Source organism: Talpa occidentalis, unplaced genomic scaffold, assembly GCF_014898055.3.
Source record: "Talpa occidentalis isolate TD23 unplaced genomic scaffold, MPIMG_talOcc4v2.1 talOcc4.3, whole genome shotgun sequence".
NCBI lineage: Eukaryota > Metazoa > Chordata > Mammalia > Eulipotyphla > Talpidae > Talpa > Talpa occidentalis.
Genome location: NW_023603184.1, coordinates 23,184,940 through 23,203,647, shown reverse-complemented (window position 1 = coordinate 23,203,647; position 18,708 = coordinate 23,184,940). Strand labels below are relative to the sequence as shown.

Sequence of the window (18,708 nt, the reverse complement as noted above, 5' to 3'; positions counted from 1 at the left end):
AAGACACACTCAGAGCAATCTCTGTTTGAGCACTTTTTCAGGATGCCCCCTAATTTTCTCTTAATGAAAACAATTATTGTGTGTTGCACCCACTGAAGGAGGAGAAGGAAGTATTGCACAATGATTATCAACTTGTAAGGCTTTCTAGTCTGTGTGTGCCTCTGGACCAGGGAGAGGGAACTGTTTTATTTGCTAAATATGAGGGACTTCAAACAGATGATTTGTCCAGACTGAATAATAACAATTGCTTATTGGAAGCAAACCAGGGAGCCTCCCCCAGTCTAGGCATTTCACAAATACACTCATGTAACCCTCAAGAAATTCTTGAGGCAGCTTAATATTCTTATTATTCTCTCATAAAATCCAGAATTTCCCCCAAGGTCACTGAGCTAGGAGGTAGTGAAATCTGTCTGCAGAGCACACATTCTTAGCACAGAACAGCACTGCAGTGAAACTGGGCAGTAGTAGGCAAGTAGGACAAAAATACTGCATGGCTTCTTGACTAGGTTGGCAATGTTACCTAAAACCCATTGAACCCTTGTGTCCTTACCTGCAGAATTTTTTGGTGTTTATGGCTCCAAGATCAAAGTCACACAGACAACAATAAAGGTGTTTATATTATATCCCACACTGTGTTGCCCACCAGAGGCAACACAGACCTCAGCTCAAATCCTGACTCTGCCTGCTGACCTTAGGCAAATTTCTTCTCCTTTCTATCAAAGTGGCCTGGCAGTAGTTCCTCGGCCTCAGCCCTGAGCGGGGTGGAAGCTAGCTGGTGAGGTAAGCCTCAGGTTAACACCAGAACAGGGGCTCCTATCCCAAAAGGGGACTTTCTCCTGCCTCATCTCTTCTGCTCTATTGCAGAGGGGGCCAGCTTGCAGGTACAAGGACCCCAGCCCCAGTCCTTTCCTGCCTGAGTTCCAGTTTGCTCCCCATGTCTTCGTACAAAGAATGGCATCAGGGCTGCCACAGATGGCCTCTGTAGCTGACAACCCTCCTACCCCCCTCACTCACACACTGTCAGGTGGTCTAGAGTTTTCAAAAATATTTATTTGCTTATCTGCAAATAAGCAGATAAATAAGGGGGGCTGGGGTGCAAAGTGATAGAGGGCAAAATCAATTACTATTTTTCATCTTTGACAAAGTAATTAAGTCTGTAACGACTGGCTAATTCCCACCAAGCCGCTGCGGGGTGATGGATGTGGAATTATGGCCCCCTCTGCTGAATCTCGTTTCAGGTTGGATTATCACTGGGAACAGGCAGCCTCTGAGGGCAGGGGCGGAGGCCTGCCTGCCTCAGTGGGTTTGTGTCTTTTCTTCCTTACTGTGGCGGATCCACTCTCAGCATTTCTCCAGCATGTTTCCACATCCTTATGAGCAATGAGCTGCCCAGGGGCTGGTTGGGGCAGTCTGCTTCCACATGCTCTCTCCTGCCCACGAACCCCAACTATCCCGACAGGGTATGTGCACCCCTCCATCCCTCTTTTAAACCCCCCTTCTCCCCTCTCCCAGGCGTTGACTTCTCTGCCAACCCTTTAGGCCTCCCGGTCCACATTCTCCCTCCTATCTCCACAAAGCCCCTCCTTTCTAGAATCACGAGGTTGGAAGGGGAGGGGGGAGAGGGAAAAGGGGGGAGTGTGGGAAGCCAAAACTGCTCCTCTGCCATTCCTCAGCCCCACCCCCGCAGCCGTCCAGGCGAGTCACCGCCTAGGAAGGACCTGACGTGCCACCGCCCCACGTGGAAACCCAAGTGCGCATTTGGCTGGGGAGGGCCCGCAGGCGAAACGTCAGGCCTAGGGTGTAAGCTGGGGCGTCACTTTGGCCCTGGGCCTCAACTGCGGCCATCGAGAAGGCCTGGTGTATTCCAGTCGCGCATTTCTTTAGGCTCCCGCCCCCGCTTGCGACGTCAGTGCGCCCTGGAACGTGGGTGAGCGGGTGGAAGCTCCTCTAGCTTGCGGCCCTTGGCGGGCATGGATCATATGCAAACTGAGAAAACTGGTCGGAATCTTTTCAAGTCGTGACTTTCCCCTGCTGGATGTCAGCCCAGGGGCCCCAGAGGAAGGCCTCCCGGGACCTAGGAGAGCGCTGTGTGGTGCAGGAGTTAGGGTCTGTCAGGGCTGCCCTTTACACTCTTCGCGTTCTGGTTTGACTTTGTGGAAACTGAGGTTTGTTTAGGAAGAAGAACCCGGCAGTTCCCCTTCACACACATCCATAAGAATGCGCCCCAGCGGGAGTTCGCCTCTGCCTGCCTTCCTCCAGCCTGAGCCCTTTTCTGCCCTACCCCAGTCTCCCTAACTTCCCTTTCGCTGACCGCTCCCGCCTCCAGAGAGCGCGCGACTGGTTCCTGGGACAGCAGTGTAGGAAGGTTGGGAGATTCTCTCGAGTTCAAAAATCACTTTCTGAGCCTTAGTTTCCCCGATTTTATAATTGGGAGATTTTCAAGGATTGTTATCAAACTAAATAGAATAATTCGCGGGAAGTTCTTGCCTATGAGCACAATCAGTGTTGAAAATAATAGAGAACTTAGGTCAGTGTTGAAAATAATCGAGAATCTACTAAATGTCAAATACAATGAGACGGCTGGAAAGGAGGTCTCCTTCCATCAAAGTGTAGACCATTGGTTCCCAGCCGGCTTCCCTCACAGGGGCCAAGCGCGCTAACCTCTGAGCAGAGGCATCCAAGCTTGTTCTGGCAGCTTGGAAGGAGGTGGGAGAGGCCCCGCAGTGCCCCAGGCGCCCACCGCAATCTGCCACAGCAGCTCCATCTGAGGCCCCAAGACATTGTCTTCCTGCCGCTTGGGGACGGCCCAGCAGTGTAAGAAGGCGCCGACCCAGAGGCTGTGGGCTGGGTTGCTGTGGGCAGCAGGGAGGGGATAAAGTGCTTTCCATAGCTCCCCACCCCAAAGGCCAGCAGTTCCCCCTAGTTAGGCTGGTCAGGAGGGAGAAATGTGAAGCATTTTGCTAAGAATCCCTTTTCGTCTCCAAATTACATCTTCTTTGTAAAGATGTTTTCCTTTCTTATGACTATCACCATTGCTTTGTACCCAGACGAAAGTTCATCTGTTTAACCATTATCCCCTCTTCTCACTCCCAACCCTGCCGCAGACCGCAGGACGGTAGAATGTCCTCCCGTGGCTTCTGGGTTGGCCAGCCCTACCTCTTGGTTGCTGCTGCTCATAATTTGGAGGATCTCTAAGAACGCATATTTCCAAATCAGACCTAGTTGTAATGGATTTTTATTGAGAGGGCTATGAAGCAAGAACGAGTTTCCTTTGATTTTTGAAAATGACCTAAGAACCAGGTCAGTGTTGAAAATAATTTCCTTTTTATTTCTCTAAAATATTTTAAAGGAATGTAAACAAAGCGAGAACAGTCATAATTTTACTCAATAATTTCTATTAATTGTGTTAATAGAAATAGTATTGTAATGCAAATATTAGACCTCAATTTAAAAGCCAAAATCAAGGATGGCTCTAACACTGGGAAGGCAGGGCCATATCTGAAATCCGCATTCAAGCTTGTGGAAATACCCTTAGAAAACAAGACCCGAGTGCGCCAGACATTGCAGAGCTATGACGCTATGCACAGACCCTTTGAGGGTAATATTGCAGAATCCACTGCCTGCAGATTTGGAAAGGCTGCAACGGAATTTAGTGGAAAAGAAAGAACTGAAACATCACAGGGATTTAACTCCTTCCCCCGCACCTACGTCGGTAGCCCAAACCTCTTCGTTGACGGCTTGGGTGCAGTGGGACGTGTCCCTCCCATGTTTCCCTTAATTAGGAGGAGGAAAACTTCTGTCATCCCCCCAGCCGCTTTTGGTTTAGTAATCAGACCCACATGAGTCACGCAGAACACGCAGCCCCCTCTCGCCCCAGTGACAACTGGCCAGCTTACTCTCGGTTGTTGTCCCTTTAAAACTTGAATCCAAGGGGGTAATGATTTATCAAACTTGTATTATCAAGAAAATGTCAAACGAAGGGCACCTTGCTTTGCACTGACGCAAACCCGGCCTTTTCCAAGGAGATATAGAAAGCGCCTCTCTACCCAGAGCCAAAGCTAGCCTTGTCAATTGCGGATTTCACTCTCTACCGGTTCAATCTGTTGCCCGTGTCAGATATGGTGAGTGTTTGCTTTTGTTCTTTCAAGAGGAGAAGTGAATGTGGGAGTGGGAAAGACAGTTTCGTTTGTATATTTCTTTTTGAAATGTGCAGTGTATTTTGGAAGGGGAGGGGAGTACAGTTCTCGAAACTGTAGGTATTTCTACTTATGAGCATCGCCTGAGATCGGAAAGCAGTTTCCAGAGCTGTCCAGCTGAGAGGTTGGAAGGGTCTCCCAACCACGGTAATTTGGACACTGTCCACGGTGCTGAAATTCCGGATGCAGGTGCTGATACCAGTCACTGTGGGTCTTGGAGGCCATTGAGATAGGAATGCTGGCTGGACCCAGAATACTTAGCTTTGGTGCATAACAAGGATTTCTGATCTGTGCATTTGAAAAGAAGGTTAGATGAGAGACATGCGGTAGAGGTGAAGGTAATGTGATTATTTTTACAGGGTAGTAGAAATTATTGGTTGCTAATATTTAGCAAATCCTGGAAAGATAATGGAAGGTGGGGGGGGAGCAGAGGGGAAAAAAAAAACACCACTGGCAGGTCTTGTCATTGGAACCTCATTTAGGAGAAACCAAGTGAAAATTAGTGGTGAGTTTTGGTCTCCTAAATAAGAGTAAGGGTGCAGAGGATATTAGACTCCTGTGAATAGTTATTCCTGAGCAGGGGGCGGGGGTGGCTATGAAAAAAACTTTGCACATTCTGTTACATATCTGAGAATCTAGAAGTTTATGTAGGTTTTATAAGATAGAAAAACTAGTTACCATCTTGTGTTTTTAAATCTGATTTATTATTGTGGTGGATTTTGTTGTTACTTTGGTTGTGATCTGTGTGTCTGCCATTGCTACCTGGCAGGCTGGGGAGGGTTTTGGGGCACTGAGATATGCACAACAGATTTGGCCTCAAACGATGATAGCAGGTGCCATGCCATCAGCTTTGTGGCCTCAGCTTGTCTATTGCTTATAAGGAAAAAAAAAAAAAGGAATGTGCATTGTTGAATGACAAAGGAAATGGGGCGGAAAATTAAAGAATCTCTCTACAATGGTGATCGGGATGTGGGTACCCTACAGCCGTGATGTGAAATCCAAAGAGGGCGGGGAGCTCATGACTGTAGGGCTATTTCTACCCTCCCCACATCCAAAAATCATTTCTTCATATTTTCTTAGTTCACAATCCATCAGGGAGAGGAATATTAGCTTCTTTAGGAATTCTGATTATTGACCAGACGGACAAATTGAGAAATACTGACTACAGTTTTTCTTGGAGAAGGAAAGCAATGCAGATTCCAATTTGTCCCCTAGATATTGTGTCCAGACCTGAATCATGAGCATGTCTCCATGTAGGTACAGATATTCTTAAAGCTGTCGTGACTTTTCTTTTTTCTTCTTCTTTTTTTTTTTTTTGGCCGAACTTCACGTTGTGTTTGCAGGATTGCGGTGCTCCCAAGGAAATGAATAAACAACCTGCCAACAGCCTGGAGGTGACTGTGGCCCCTGGCCCCCACGATGGCCCATGTGCGCCCAGGACGAGCCCAGAGCAGGAGCCTCCCGCTGCCGCTGGCGCAGCTGCAGCTGCCACCGCTGCCATGCCGCCGACGCCACGAGTGACCCGGTCGGTTTCCACTGGTGCCCAAACTTTCCAGTACCCCAGCGCACAAGCCTGCGAGGCTGAGCAGCCAGGAGTGGGGGCTTGCAAATTCAGTAGCCAGCGGGCGCCAGTGGCTTCCGCAACTCTGCGGGACTGGAGCGAGTCGCAGGAGGCTCAGGGCGCCCCTCCTTCTGCAGGCTCTGGGCCTGGCAATGCGCTGCATTGTAAGATTCCGGCCCTGCGCGCCCCAGAGGGGGATGCTAACGTGAGTGTGGGCAAGGGTACCCTGGAGCGGAACAATACCCGAGCCGTGGGCTGGGTGAATATGAGCCAGAGCACGGTGGTGCTGGGCACAGATGGAATCACGTCGGTGCTCCCAGGCAGCACGGCTACTGCTACCACCCAGGTAAGCCGGTCACTTCCAGCTCCCCAGAAGTTCCAGGCAAGTTGGGTGGTGGCGGGTGCACGTGTGCTGATGGGGAGACTGGTTGGCAGTGCCAGGTAATGGATGTGGGAGGTAGCTTTGGGGCTTCTGGAAGCTCGCACTTTGCTGGGGTGGCCAGTTCAGGGCTTGAGGGCTGCAGTGACCCTGCCAGAGGGATGGTGACCTCAGGATTTGCCTTACCTGCCCCTTCCCTCAGTGATAGTGGAAATCTGAGAGCAGTTTCACTAAGTAGTCGAGACAGAGATTTCTACCCCGTTATGCAGATACCGCTTGCCAATGACTGGGTCTTATTTGAATTTGTTTTCATAATTAGAAAATGAGAATGCAGAGAAAAGCCTAGTATGGACAATAGTTTAAATCCTGCAACCTTTGCAGTGCAAGCTGTCGTTCATCACATGAGAACTCAATTGATGAGAGGCAGGCTTAGGTTAGGTTACTTCTGAGGCTTAAGTTTCAGGGTTTATTTTTTGCCTCTGCACTTCCAAAATCCAGTACCCAATTTTGTCACCAGATTTTTGTATTTTCATTATTCAAGAATTTTTTTTTTCTTCTCTTACATGTGTAAGCTCAAGCCCCACAAATTTGGATCCACTACTGCATTTGGTCCTTTATATTCACAGAGATATGAAAATGCAAAGCAAATTCCAGTTCTGGGTTAGGGGCAAGGCAGTATTGCTCATGTCCCCTTCTCCCATACAGGCTTTACCTTCTTCCATCTCCCTGTCTTTCTCCCTCCTCTGATCTTTTCTTTCCTCTGTCCTATTTCACCTACTTCAGCAGTTCCCTTCCCATTGCCTGCCTTCTGCTATCCCCTCTCCTCTCCTTGGCTCAAGGGCTAGGCACATATCCAGCAGAGGGTACCAGAACATATGAGATTCCGGGTTTATAAAGCCTTCCTGTTCTAAGTCACTTTAGTGTTTGTGTACACACACACACACACACACACACACTCATATTATCCACAGGCCTACTCACAGCAAGCAGTCAGCTGCTACAATAACTAGAAGTGAACAGACACCCCCCTTCTACCCCTTTGCTTTGTGGCCCACTTCTGCAGCGTTTGGCTGTAAGTAGTAACCTCCTCTCACAGCACATGTCCAGCAGTGTGGTCCTTGGTGGAGTCAGACAATTTCTTTCACATGCCTTGTTTAATCTCTGCAGTGCGGCAAAGGCAAAAGGAGGTGGAACTCTCACCCTTTCTAGCCCTGAAAGAATAAGGGGTGGGGTGAGTGCTCGGGTGGCAGGGGGTGGGGAGGGAGAGGAATAGGGGATGGTAAAGATGCTCAGTATAGGTGAAGCCTTGTATTTGCCCATTTTCGGCTGCCTCTTGCCTTTCGGACACCCACTTCAGCCCGCATCTTTTCTCTAGACTTCCTCCCTGTCCTGATAACTGCCTTTTTATCCCCCATGCCTCTAGACAGCGTGGGACACACCAGGTTGCTAGAGTATGAGGTGGAGGGTTGCTGAGGTGGTGGAAGCCATGCAGTGGCTTGGGTCCCTAGAAGCTTTGTCCTGTGTCCAGGTACCATGAACATCTTCAGAGTTTATTTTGAGGTAGCTTTACCCTCTGCTTTTTCTGCATTTCAGATTCAGGTAAGCCCCAAAGACAAACAGACTGTTGGAACTGGAAGCCCCATTTTACAAATGGGGACACAGGCTCAGAGACAAAGTGTCTTCCTGCGGTTATCCAAATGCTATCAGTAAAGAGCCACTGGTCTAGTAGACCAGAACTCAGTGTCTTAGTTGCTCTGTCTCTCATCATACCCATCGTCTCAGTTTCCCTCTTGTTTCAACCCCATTATCTAAATACTTCCTGTCATATCCCTTGCCCCTGAGCTGAAATTAGCCATCAAGGCAGGTTCTGCCTGTAAGCTTTGGCAGAGAAAGTGAGGCAGGGGCTCTGGCTGGCTTTAGGCATTGCAGCTCTCTTGTTTTAGTGCAGACTCCAAGGAAAGGGGAGGCGTGTGTGGAGGGTTTTTTTATCTGGTGGTGGGAGGGGTTGGTTAGGCACCTGCTTGCTGGGGACTGTAGGCATGATACCAGCCTGCTTGCCAAATGAACTCTTTGTTGGGGATGGAGGGACCTGCTTGCAATCAACCTACATGTTCAAGGTTTGGGGAAAGCTGCTTGCTGGTGTGCCCTGACTGCAGGATTTGTGGGGACAGGGGGCCCAGAGTCTGTTTAGGATGGATGCTTAGATAAAAATTGGGAGCTGCTTGCTGAAAGACTGTCAGTGCAGGGGAGAGGGTGAGAGCCCTGCTTGTAGATGCATCCTCTTTTCAGAATTGGGGTCCTGCTTGCCGTTGCATCCTCAGTTGAAAAGTGGGGGCCTGCTTGCTGGGAAAGACCCTCAGCAGGGGGGAGGGGCAGAATGGGGCCTGCTTGTGGACCTACCTGGGCTGTTATCCGACAATGTGCTTTTCCGCCCCCAGGAGGACGAGCAAGGGGATGAGAATAAGGCCCGAGGGAACTGGTCCAGCAAACTGGACTTCATCCTGTCCATGGTGGGGTATGCAGTGGGGCTGGGCAATGTCTGGAGGTTTCCCTACCTGGCCTTCCAGAACGGGGGAGGTATGGCTTTTCAGCTCTTTCCACCTGTGGCAGGGCGGGTGGGTACTTTCGGGTTGGGGGGACCCAGAGCCCCTGGAAGGGCACAGTCAGGGAGGCTCAGGGCCGCCTCCTCACACTCCAGCTCCATCCTTTGCAGGCATCTTGTGAATTCAGAGGACAGGAGCCACCTTAAGGTAGGCACTAGATCCAGGACACTTTTATCTGGAGATGGAGCCCAGGGGAAGGGTGGTTCCTCACATCCCCCACTGCCCAGCTTGGGGACCTGGGTCCTGGGCCAGGTGGCAATGATGTAGGAAGTTCAGACTATGATAGCTGATAAGAATTCAGGTATGACTTGAACCCAAACATCTTTAACCAATAGTTGTGTGATCCTAGACACCAGAATTGAGGACATTTTAAGATTGTAAGCTGGAGATCTGACAGCAGAGACCTTGGGAGTGAGCAGTGAGTGGTACAGAGTACAGGCTCCAGGAGAACCAGAAAGGCCTGAGGAGAGAGGCTGGGGTAGCCTCTCAAAATTCCCTTAGGCATAAGCAGGGCATATTTTAGCACAGTCATTTAGCAAAAGTGGGGTTTCAATTTTATTTGGTCCCATCTGGGTGGAAGAAGCCACATTTAAAGGAAAATGGGAGCACTCCAGAAGGCATGTGCCAGTTGCGGACCTTCTGGGATCGAGTGTACTTCTTGTCTACCCACCCAATATGGAGAGAACAATGCCTGACATGTTCAAGCTTCCCTCTGTTTGACCTCCCTTCCTTGAAGTGCCTTGGGACCCTCACCTGCAACTTCACTGAAAGGTGGACCATGAGTAGGAATTTGTAGCTAGGGCTTGCTCTCACAGCTTCTCAGCTGTATTACAGAGACTAGAAATGTGTCCCTCACCCTTTTAGGTTCAGCTTGTTTTATTTTTCCCCCTTGTCTCCCCTTGGACTCTAAGAGGGAGTTGGTGCACTGGGACAGACCAGTGCAGCGACAGGGAAAAGTTTTGTGACTGCTGTCCACCACCCTCCAAATCAGAACACATTCATAAGCACTTATGAGGAATGAAGAGCATTTAGTAATCAAGGTGCCCTGGAAACAGGAGAATGTCCACACAAACGCAGGCACATCCTCTGGCCCTCTGGGTTTCTGCTTGGTTTTCCCTACAGAGACCCCACCAGGGTGCAGGAAGTGGGCGGGGGCGGTTCCTATTCCTTTGACTGAAAGAGGGTGGGTAGCCCAGGTGGGATGGGGGTTGGGTTGGGGAGGAAGTTCCGACCAAGGGGAGTCTCACAGTGAAAGTGGCAGCAATTTACTTGCTTGGGATCCAGCAAAGCACCGGGCTATGCGCGTAAAGCCAGTGGTTCTGGCTTCCACTCTGGCAGGCGCAGGGAGGGGCAGACAGCCTTTTCCGCACTGCGGGCCCGGGGCCCTGCAATCCCCAGCACTGGATAGAGAACTTGTCTCTCCTTTCGCGGGAGTAGAGGGAAGGATCGCACAATCCCTATCTTTCTCTAAAACTCTGTCAGGAGAGGACAAACCTGGACCTCTGTTTTACTCTGCAGAAATGTCTTGTTTAGAGACACCTTGGCAGGAAAAGCCCTTTGGCAGGACAGGAAGTTGGGAGAAAGTCGAGCAAAAAGACTAGACTAGAGAGAGATCCTCTTCCCTTCTTTCCAGCACATTGTTCTAGGCTCCTGCATCTCTAGTCCCTGATTTGACTCTGACACAGGCAACAGGCTTCCTGGTCCAAACCTTTACAAAGAGTAGAGCTAATTTCCCAAGCTCCTCCCAAATACCACAAGGAATCCTCTGCAAGTCTGCAAGGCCTACCAGCTATAGTTGCTCTTTTCTGGGTGTTCTGGGGAATAAAGAGATGAAGGGTCAACATCAGGGGCTCACAATTTAAAAGAGATAAAACACCCACTTAAATATTGTCAAGTGTCTGGGGTAGGTACTGAGGGAAGACACGGGGAGGAGATTTCTTGGAGGAGGAAGCATTTGTGTTGAGCAGGAGGAATGGAAGGGACTTCTTTGTGGAGAAGGAGGTTGAAAGTGCATGATAACTGCAGTGGTGGGGGAAGGGTAGGTTGTCTGGCAGAGCAGACACAACCTTGGCCGGCAGAAGGTGTGCAGGTAACTCAAGTTATTTTAGGGGCAGACTCCTGGAGTCTAACTTAGCAGATATTATCAAAGGGCAGAAGTGCCAATAAGAGTCCACCAAATCTGACTCCTGAGGTGAGTCAAGGTGTGAATTTGTTGAATGCCAGAAGAGCTTAATTTGGAGACATTGAGTAATATAATAAGGAAAGAGAAAAGAATAAACCCCGACCAGCAGACGATCCCTAGTGATCTGTCCAGTGGGGAATCGAGAAAAGAGGGTGTTTGCTTGGTACCCTTGCACTTTTTAGAGTAGGGCCCTTTAGAGTGTGCCTGCTATTGAGCTAGAGTACAGAAGTTTCCCAGAGAAGGAGAGGGAGGCAGCTCCTAGCCCAGAGGGTAAAGATGGGCCAAGAAGCCCTGCCTTGGTCTCCTGGGCTCTTACCTCCCACTCTCTCTTTCCAAGGTGCTTTCCTCATCCCCTACTTGATGATGCTGGCTCTGGCCGGGTTGCCCATCTTCTTCCTAGAAGTATCGCTTGGCCAGTTTGCCAGCCAGGGGCCAGTGTCTGTGTGGAAGGCCATCCCAGCCCTGCAAGGTGAGTCCACCCAGCCTCCCAACCTCCTCTCCCTAACCTGCCCTTGGGAACCACAAGGCTCCAGGGAGGGATACCTGCTTTTGTGATCAGTAGAATACATTTCTTCCTTCTCCTATTTGATCAGTTCCACCTCTGGCGCCCTTTGACGGTTAGTCCAAGTTCTCCTCTGGCATTGTTCCCTACCAGCCAGCATGCCTCAATGTCCCTGCTAGATACAGAGCCCACTCCACTCTAAGTTTAAGTATCTGTAATAGAGACTCACGACCTAGGTCCCCACCCCATGCCCCACTCTAAGAATTCCATAGGATTTGGGATGGAATGAAAGCCTAGAATTTTTTGCTTCCACAGGCTGTGGCATCGCAATGCTGATCATTTCTGTCCTGATAGCCATATACTACAATGTGATTATTTGCTACACTCTTTTCTACCTGTTTGCCTCCTTTGTGTCTGTTCTGCCCTGGGGTTCTTGCAACAACCCTTGGAACACACCAGAATGCAAAGATAAAACCAAACTTTTATTAGGTAAGTTTGACTATACCTATTTTAGGTGTGTGTGTTTTTGGAAGTCTTCATTCATTCATCAAGTAAAGATTAAGTGCACACATATTATGTTTGCCAGACCCAACTCTAGATGCTGCAGCACAGAAGTTTTTAAAAATGCCATCTATCCTTAATTCTACATTTAAGGAGCTCATGGCCCAGAGTAAGGGTAATAAAAATAAATTTGCTTTTGCTTATGAACAGCTAGAGTGTTTGCTTAAAATGCAGATTTATGGGCTCACCAGTAGTCCAATTTATTACATTTGGGTGGGGTTGGGAAATAGGCCTTTTGGCATGGTCTCCAGGTGTCTCCTATGCATGGTACAATATGAAATGTGGTGAAGTCCTAGGTTCTAGGAGAATGATATCGTGATCTTGGGTCTGCATCTCATAAAATACTGCTGAGTACATGAATCAATGTGAGAACAGTCATTTAGCCTGAAGACATGGTAGAAATGTGCATGGTGCAGTAGCCAGGAGAGGGGCGTCTCCTGGGGTATCAGGGAGTGTTGCTATTGGAAGACAATTTCAAGACCATCTCTCAAATCCATAGAGACTTGAAGATTTGGAGGAAGCTACCAGCTTGTTGAGTCAAAGGCAAGAGAGTACTGTGAGGAGCAGGGCAGATGTGTCAATAAGGCTTCCTGGTCTATAAGAAATCTCTGCCCCTGACCGTGTGTCTTGATCAGGTAGCTCCTTCTCTCTGGATCTCAGTTTTCTTCATTTGAAACATAGAAATAAAAACTATTTCTCACAGGATTGCTGCAAGGAGAAACAAAGGACATGATAACAGTTAGAAAATTAGGAAACTTCACAAATAGAAAGTACTGGTAACAGACAGTTTTGAAGGCTCTGGTCATTCTAATGGGTACCAATAAGCAAGTAGTTTCTTCTTTTCTGGAAGATCTGCTATTCCTCTTAAGATAGGTCTGTGCTGAGGTCAGAATCTTATGATCTCTGTGTAAGTGATCAGCAATTAGTGTTTGCCCCCAAGCCTGCTCTTTTACCCTAATAGTCTTCATGCTGTAGAACTAGGCCATTATTTAATCCTTTGAGTGTGTTAGGAAAGAAAGATGAATTCTTCCTTCCCACACCCCCAGAAAGAAGTTTATGCCTAAAGACACTGATTCACATTGGAGTATTTTTATAGACCTGAAATGTACATATGTTCCCCAACCAGCCTCTATCTAGAGAGACTTTGGATCAAATTGGAGATCTACATGCCCATTCAATTCAGACCCTATGCACCTGGCAGTGTTCAGGAATGGGGCATGGGAATTTATGGAGGTTCCCAGCTGAGAGGCTCACTAGCCTTGTGACCAAGAATAAATGTCCCTTAGATTCTCTGGGCCTCACTATCCTCGACTCTACAGTCTCTATGTTGATGGATTACCTGAAGAATAACAAATCAAAATATTACTTAGGGTCCTCCCACACTAGTTAAATCATACTGTTTGGAGATGGAGTCTTAGAATCTGTATTTCCAAAGTTCTCCACATACACCAAAGGTAGGAAGCGCTAGGTTGGGTTTGCCCACATCCCTTAATTAGGCTGTCCTTAACTGTTTTTGGAATGGAGTGTCCCACTGTCTTTGCCCAACTGTCCCAGCTAGATCAGGGGTCACTGTCTACTGCTGAAAGAATCCCACATGCAAGTTTACAAGTTCACAACCAACTACCAGTCCCAGGAAGGTGTCCCAAAATGGTAGCCACGTTAGGCAGAGTGCACTTTCTAGGATGAGGAGTATGGAATGGAGAAATACCTCAAGGTCATCCTTGTGGTACTGCTTGTCATTTCCAGACTGTGCCTGGAAGGGAAGTCACTTTGCAGGGTTTTATCTGCTGGAGGAGGAGTATTGCCTTCATTCAGACTCCATGGGAAACTTGGAACCCTGGGACTTCCCTCAGGGACCCCTAGATCAGCAGGCTGCAGAAGGGATGGTGGTTTAGAGGCCCCATTCTCCTCTACTAACAATATCCTCTAATATTTATGCAGTGCCTTAACACTTCCTAACAAGTGTCACTTACTATACAATAATCATTTGTTAAACCTTTTTACTCATATTACCCACATTAATTAAGACGGACAACATACCAACATGGGGACATTGACACCATATCATGTTAAATATAGAAGTCAGGTATAACATATGGGTTCTATTATTATGTCTATTTTACAGGTGAAAACTGGATCTCAAGTTCATAGAGCCGGGCTATGTGATAAGCCCAGGATTTAAACCCAAGTTTGACTGCCCCCATCCCCCCTGCCATGGTACTAATCACCATATTAAATGTTTCCTAACCTACAAAGCAGCTTCATAAATGATGTCTCTGCTGTTCCTAATAAGAATCATATGAATTCCAAGAAGCAGGTGACATGATCACATTTTTTGCAGGTTACAGAATAGATTGTCAGCTCAGAGAGTAGAAGGGTCAGTCTGTGCGTCACAAGTCAAACCAGCTCTCAGATTTGGGTTCTCACTTATTCAGGGTACATGAGGAGTCTTTGGTCTGGCAGGTTCTATAACACCAGTCCCAGCAAAGTGATATCAGTTCAGTATGCCATGGAACAAGTGTTTGTAGCTGAGATTCTATGGGGGCAGAAATAAAGCTTGTCTGCATAGGAGTTTGACTTAGAATTCTACTTCTGGGAATGGGAGGCTTGGGCATGATAGGGGAGTCAGAGATACAGGTAAGAACTATATAGGATTGTTCATGTTGGTCACATTTACAGTATTGGAAAACACTAGAAGCACTTAAACTTGTAACAAAAATTTAAATTAATGAATAATTAATTAAGTTACAGTGCATTATTAAAAAAGAATGAATCAATTAAAAATGAATATGTATGAAACACTGAGAAATCCTCATCGTATTATGTCAAATATAGAAGCTGTGTACAGATATATAGTACATATAAATATGTTATTTTTTTCTCAAATAATATGTGTATAGTTAGAAAAACACAGGAAGGTCTACAAAATGGTAACCAGCAGATTTGGGGCCATTCTCTTCTACATTTTCTGTAGTGGACACACATTGTATATTATGTATTTATATTTTATGTATTTTACAGCAACTGAGCACTTTGACAGCAGCAGGCATGTTGGTGGGGGCACCTGGTTTGGTGGCATTTCCAGTCTGATTCATAATAACCCAGGAAATATGAAGACAAAGGCATTACACAGCTAAGCTCTTAGTCAATTGGTGCAAACCTTAAAAACTGCGATCTCTGGGCAGAGAGAGACAATGGACATTTTTTACTCTGATTATTCCCTGGTAGCATTCGGACAGGGCTGGGCAAACCTTATGTCCTTAGCCAGCACTTTAGATTTTTTATTTATTAAAAAGTGAGGTGTCAGTTCCCACCTTTGTTTTGTGCAGTCCCTCCATCTGTCCTTTCCACATTATCTGCGTCTGCGCATGAGCGTGTACCATTACTAAGGCCATACTATCTCTTCTGGAAGTATTGGTCCTGGGGTGACGAAAAAAGGTGGTGAGGCAGAGACTTGGTATTCCCACTGCTCTGCCCGACAAGTTGGGAGTCTAGACCCTCAGAGATCCCAAACTCTCTCCCAAATGGTCACTGGAGAGAGGCTTGCTTAGAGAACAGAAAAACTCCATCTAGTGCAATGTTCTACAAACAACCCTCCAGGCTGACCTTCTCCCTCATAAGCCCACAACCACCCTACCCTGTGATCACAGGCGACTGATCCCAGGAGAGATGCGCTAGACAGAGAGCATTATCACCTTCAATCATAGCAGGGAGGTGTCTATCCCGTGTTCCTTCTCAGCACTGCTAGGGACATACTCCCTGGGATCCTTGCCACACCATGGAGATTCCAGGGTCCTACACTGCTCCAGCCCAGACAAAAGCCTTAACTGTCCCTGGGGAGAGGCTGACTTTGCAACCCATGTTTAAGGTGCAGGTTGTAAAAGAATCTGTCTCCTTTAGGGGAGCTCAACTTTCCAGATATCTGTAATGGAAACGGCTAATCCACGTCCTGCCAAGTGAGACCAGTGACTATTTTGTGAAATTAGGAGCTAGCTGGGTCATTTAAAATGGCAACAACATAAATACCATTTCTATTTCTGGAATGGCTTGATTTTCATTAGAACTTTAATTAAATGATTCCTTTTCTCCCCAGTCTTTCATGGACTTTCATTTATTAATAATTGCCAGAGTAAAGAGAATCCCATTCCAACGGTTTCCAATTTAGCAGATCATTATCGCTGTTCTTTGTTCAGGGTTCCTGGGCCGCGGAGCTCTCTGATTAGCCGGCCCATCACAGCTCTGCCGGCCGACCTGAAGGCGCTGTGCACTGGGAAGCACGCTTCTGCCACCCAATGGTGGGAAGGGGTATTGCAGGGGAGCCGAGGCTGCAAGGAGCGCTGCTGCAGTGCAGCAGAGGAAAGGCGTGACCTTGTGCTGCTGCGGATAGCAGTGATCCCGGGACGTCAGAGACAATCTCTAGGGAAGCTGCCCGCGTGCTTCATGATGGCAGTTTGGGAAGCAAGCGTTTGCCCGCCGCTTGGCAGTCTTCTCTGTCTTAGGGCATGAACGTAATTTTGGGCAGGAGTGTGAGAACTTCTGTGCTTACAGAAAAGGGATATGTGTGGGAGGTGCTTTAATTTTCCTTCAAGCTCCTGCTGGGGAAATCAAAGGCTTCCTCCGCAAATATTTGATAGTTATTAGGACGGAATCCCTTTGATACTCGATGTTATTTCATTAAAGGAGTGGTAGTTCTCAACCTGGGAAATTTTGCCGAACATTTGGCAAGGTTAATAGACATTTGTCAGTTGTCGCATCTGGGGGTGGATCCTTCTGGCATCTAGAGCAGAGACCAGGGAGGTGGCTAAATATTCTGCAAGACAGCCTCACACAATAGAGAATTTTCTGGTCCAAAAAGTGAGCAGCACTGTTGTTGGAAAACCCTGGTCTAAAGAATTTGCCTGAGGGACGGGATTGTTTTAACTTTCAATTTTTGTCCAATGTTCTGAGGACTGTGTGGGAGGCAGTAGGTGATTTATGGCTGCAAGTGGGATTGTGGAGGGTGATGTTGAGAATGATAAAAAGGTGAAACTTAGAGAAGATATAACAAAACCCACCATGCCCCATAAAAAGGTATAACATGATGACTGGTTGTGGCTGAACTTTGTTGAGTCCAACTATGATATACTGGCATTGTATAAAATATTTTCATTCACCATCTCACTTGATTTGGTTCTTACCACAAACTTGTAAACTAGTTTATAATAATATATAATTATATAATAGATAAAACTATTATCAGAAATTCGAGGCTTGGACAGATAAAGGAATTCATCTAAGTTCTCAGGGCTAGTGCAGTTGGACTAAAACCTATCCAAAGTGGATAGTCCTATCCACTTTGCTATTCCATAGGCGGTACACATTAGCAGTCCATTCACCAGATCTAGATGCAAAGTCTTTTGGTTGGGGTGAGGGACCTGGTATTTAAAAATAATCTGACCTATTTCCAACATTTAAAAAAAATCATGCAAATACCCAGATTCTCTTCATCTTTTGCCAGAACACCTGGATAAGTGTGACACTATTTGTTTTGCCACAATCTCCACCACTCATTATTACTACCCTGTCATGCTTTTCTCATTTGTGTATTCAGCTTGGTTTCTGAAGGTGTTTGAATTCATGATCCCTGCTCTCTGCTTCACACTAGAGTTGTTAAGAACATGGCCTGCAAGAAAGGTGCCTGTTTGCCTCCTGCTTCTGCTGTGTGATCTTGGCGAGCAACTGCACCTCTCTGTGCTGTTTTCTTTATCTGTAGCGTAGAGACAATGATATTATTGGCCTCATAGGAGTGATGTGAGGCTTAAATTAGTTAATTCATATAAAGCACTAAAACCATACATGGTAATTGTCATATAACTGTTATTATTTTACTTTACAAAATACTGTCTTTTCCTATCAGGATTAGTCTCTTTATTTATAATATCTGTCAGGTGATCAATATCTATAAAGCTGTTAGAGAGGCATTGTAAAATGACCAGAAAGACTTCAGCTTTTTCCTTTTTAAAATGATGATAATAATATGCAGGTCCCAGGTTTCATGAGGATTTCATGAGATAATAATTGTCCAGCATAATGCATGACATACTAAGATTCTCATAATTGATTATCTCTCTCCAGCTCAGTCTAGGTCAGGCTTTCTCAACCTCAGCACTATTGACTTTTGGACTGATTAATTTTTTGTTGTTGTTGTTGGGGGCTGGTCTATGTATTGTAGGATATTTAGCAGCATCCTTGGCCCCTATACACTTGATGCCAGTAGCACGCCGTTCCCCAAACTCGATGACTAAAAATGTCTCTAGATATTGCCAAGTGTCCTAAGGGGAACAAGTCTGTCCTCAGTTGAGAACCACCGTGTTAGGTCCTATTGCAGGCACACAAGCACACTGCATGGCTACACGGGAGTTTGCAGAAAGCACATGGCACACGTATCTTAGTACTGACCGTATCTCGGTCACGATCCAGTGTGTTCATGGTGAGTTTATTAGTTAGACTTTTTTTTTTTTTTGCAGTAGCCCTTCAGGAGGTTTGCTTATGTCTCATTAAGTTCATTTTTGCAAGCCATTTGTTTCCTGGGGAGTCATAGGGTCTGGATTTGAATTCTGATTTACTTCCTCATTAGCTGGTGATTTTGGTAGTTATTTAACCACTGAGCCTTTGTCCTTATTTTAAAAATGGGGTTGTAGTCAGCTGTAGCATAAGCTATTGTGACCGTTAAAGGAGATAATGC

At 46.9% G+C, this 18,708-nt stretch overlaps 1 protein-coding gene across 1 annotated transcript in view; it reads left to right on the top strand.

Annotated features, from left to right (window-relative positions):
- Positions 1 to 18,708, top strand: part of SLC6A5 (solute carrier family 6 member 5) — a 90,692-nt gene that overhangs the window by 40,016 nt on the left and 31,968 nt on the right. Inside the window, exons 2-5 of the mRNA XM_054699345.1 lie at positions 5,540 to 6,103; positions 8,575 to 8,713; positions 11,259 to 11,390; positions 11,739 to 11,912. Coding sequence (XP_054555320.1) covers positions 5,540 to 6,103; positions 8,575 to 8,713; positions 11,259 to 11,390; positions 11,739 to 11,912 — 1,009 coding nt within the window. The remainder of the gene's footprint in view (positions 1 to 5,539; positions 6,104 to 8,574; positions 8,714 to 11,258; positions 11,391 to 11,738; positions 11,913 to 18,708) is intronic.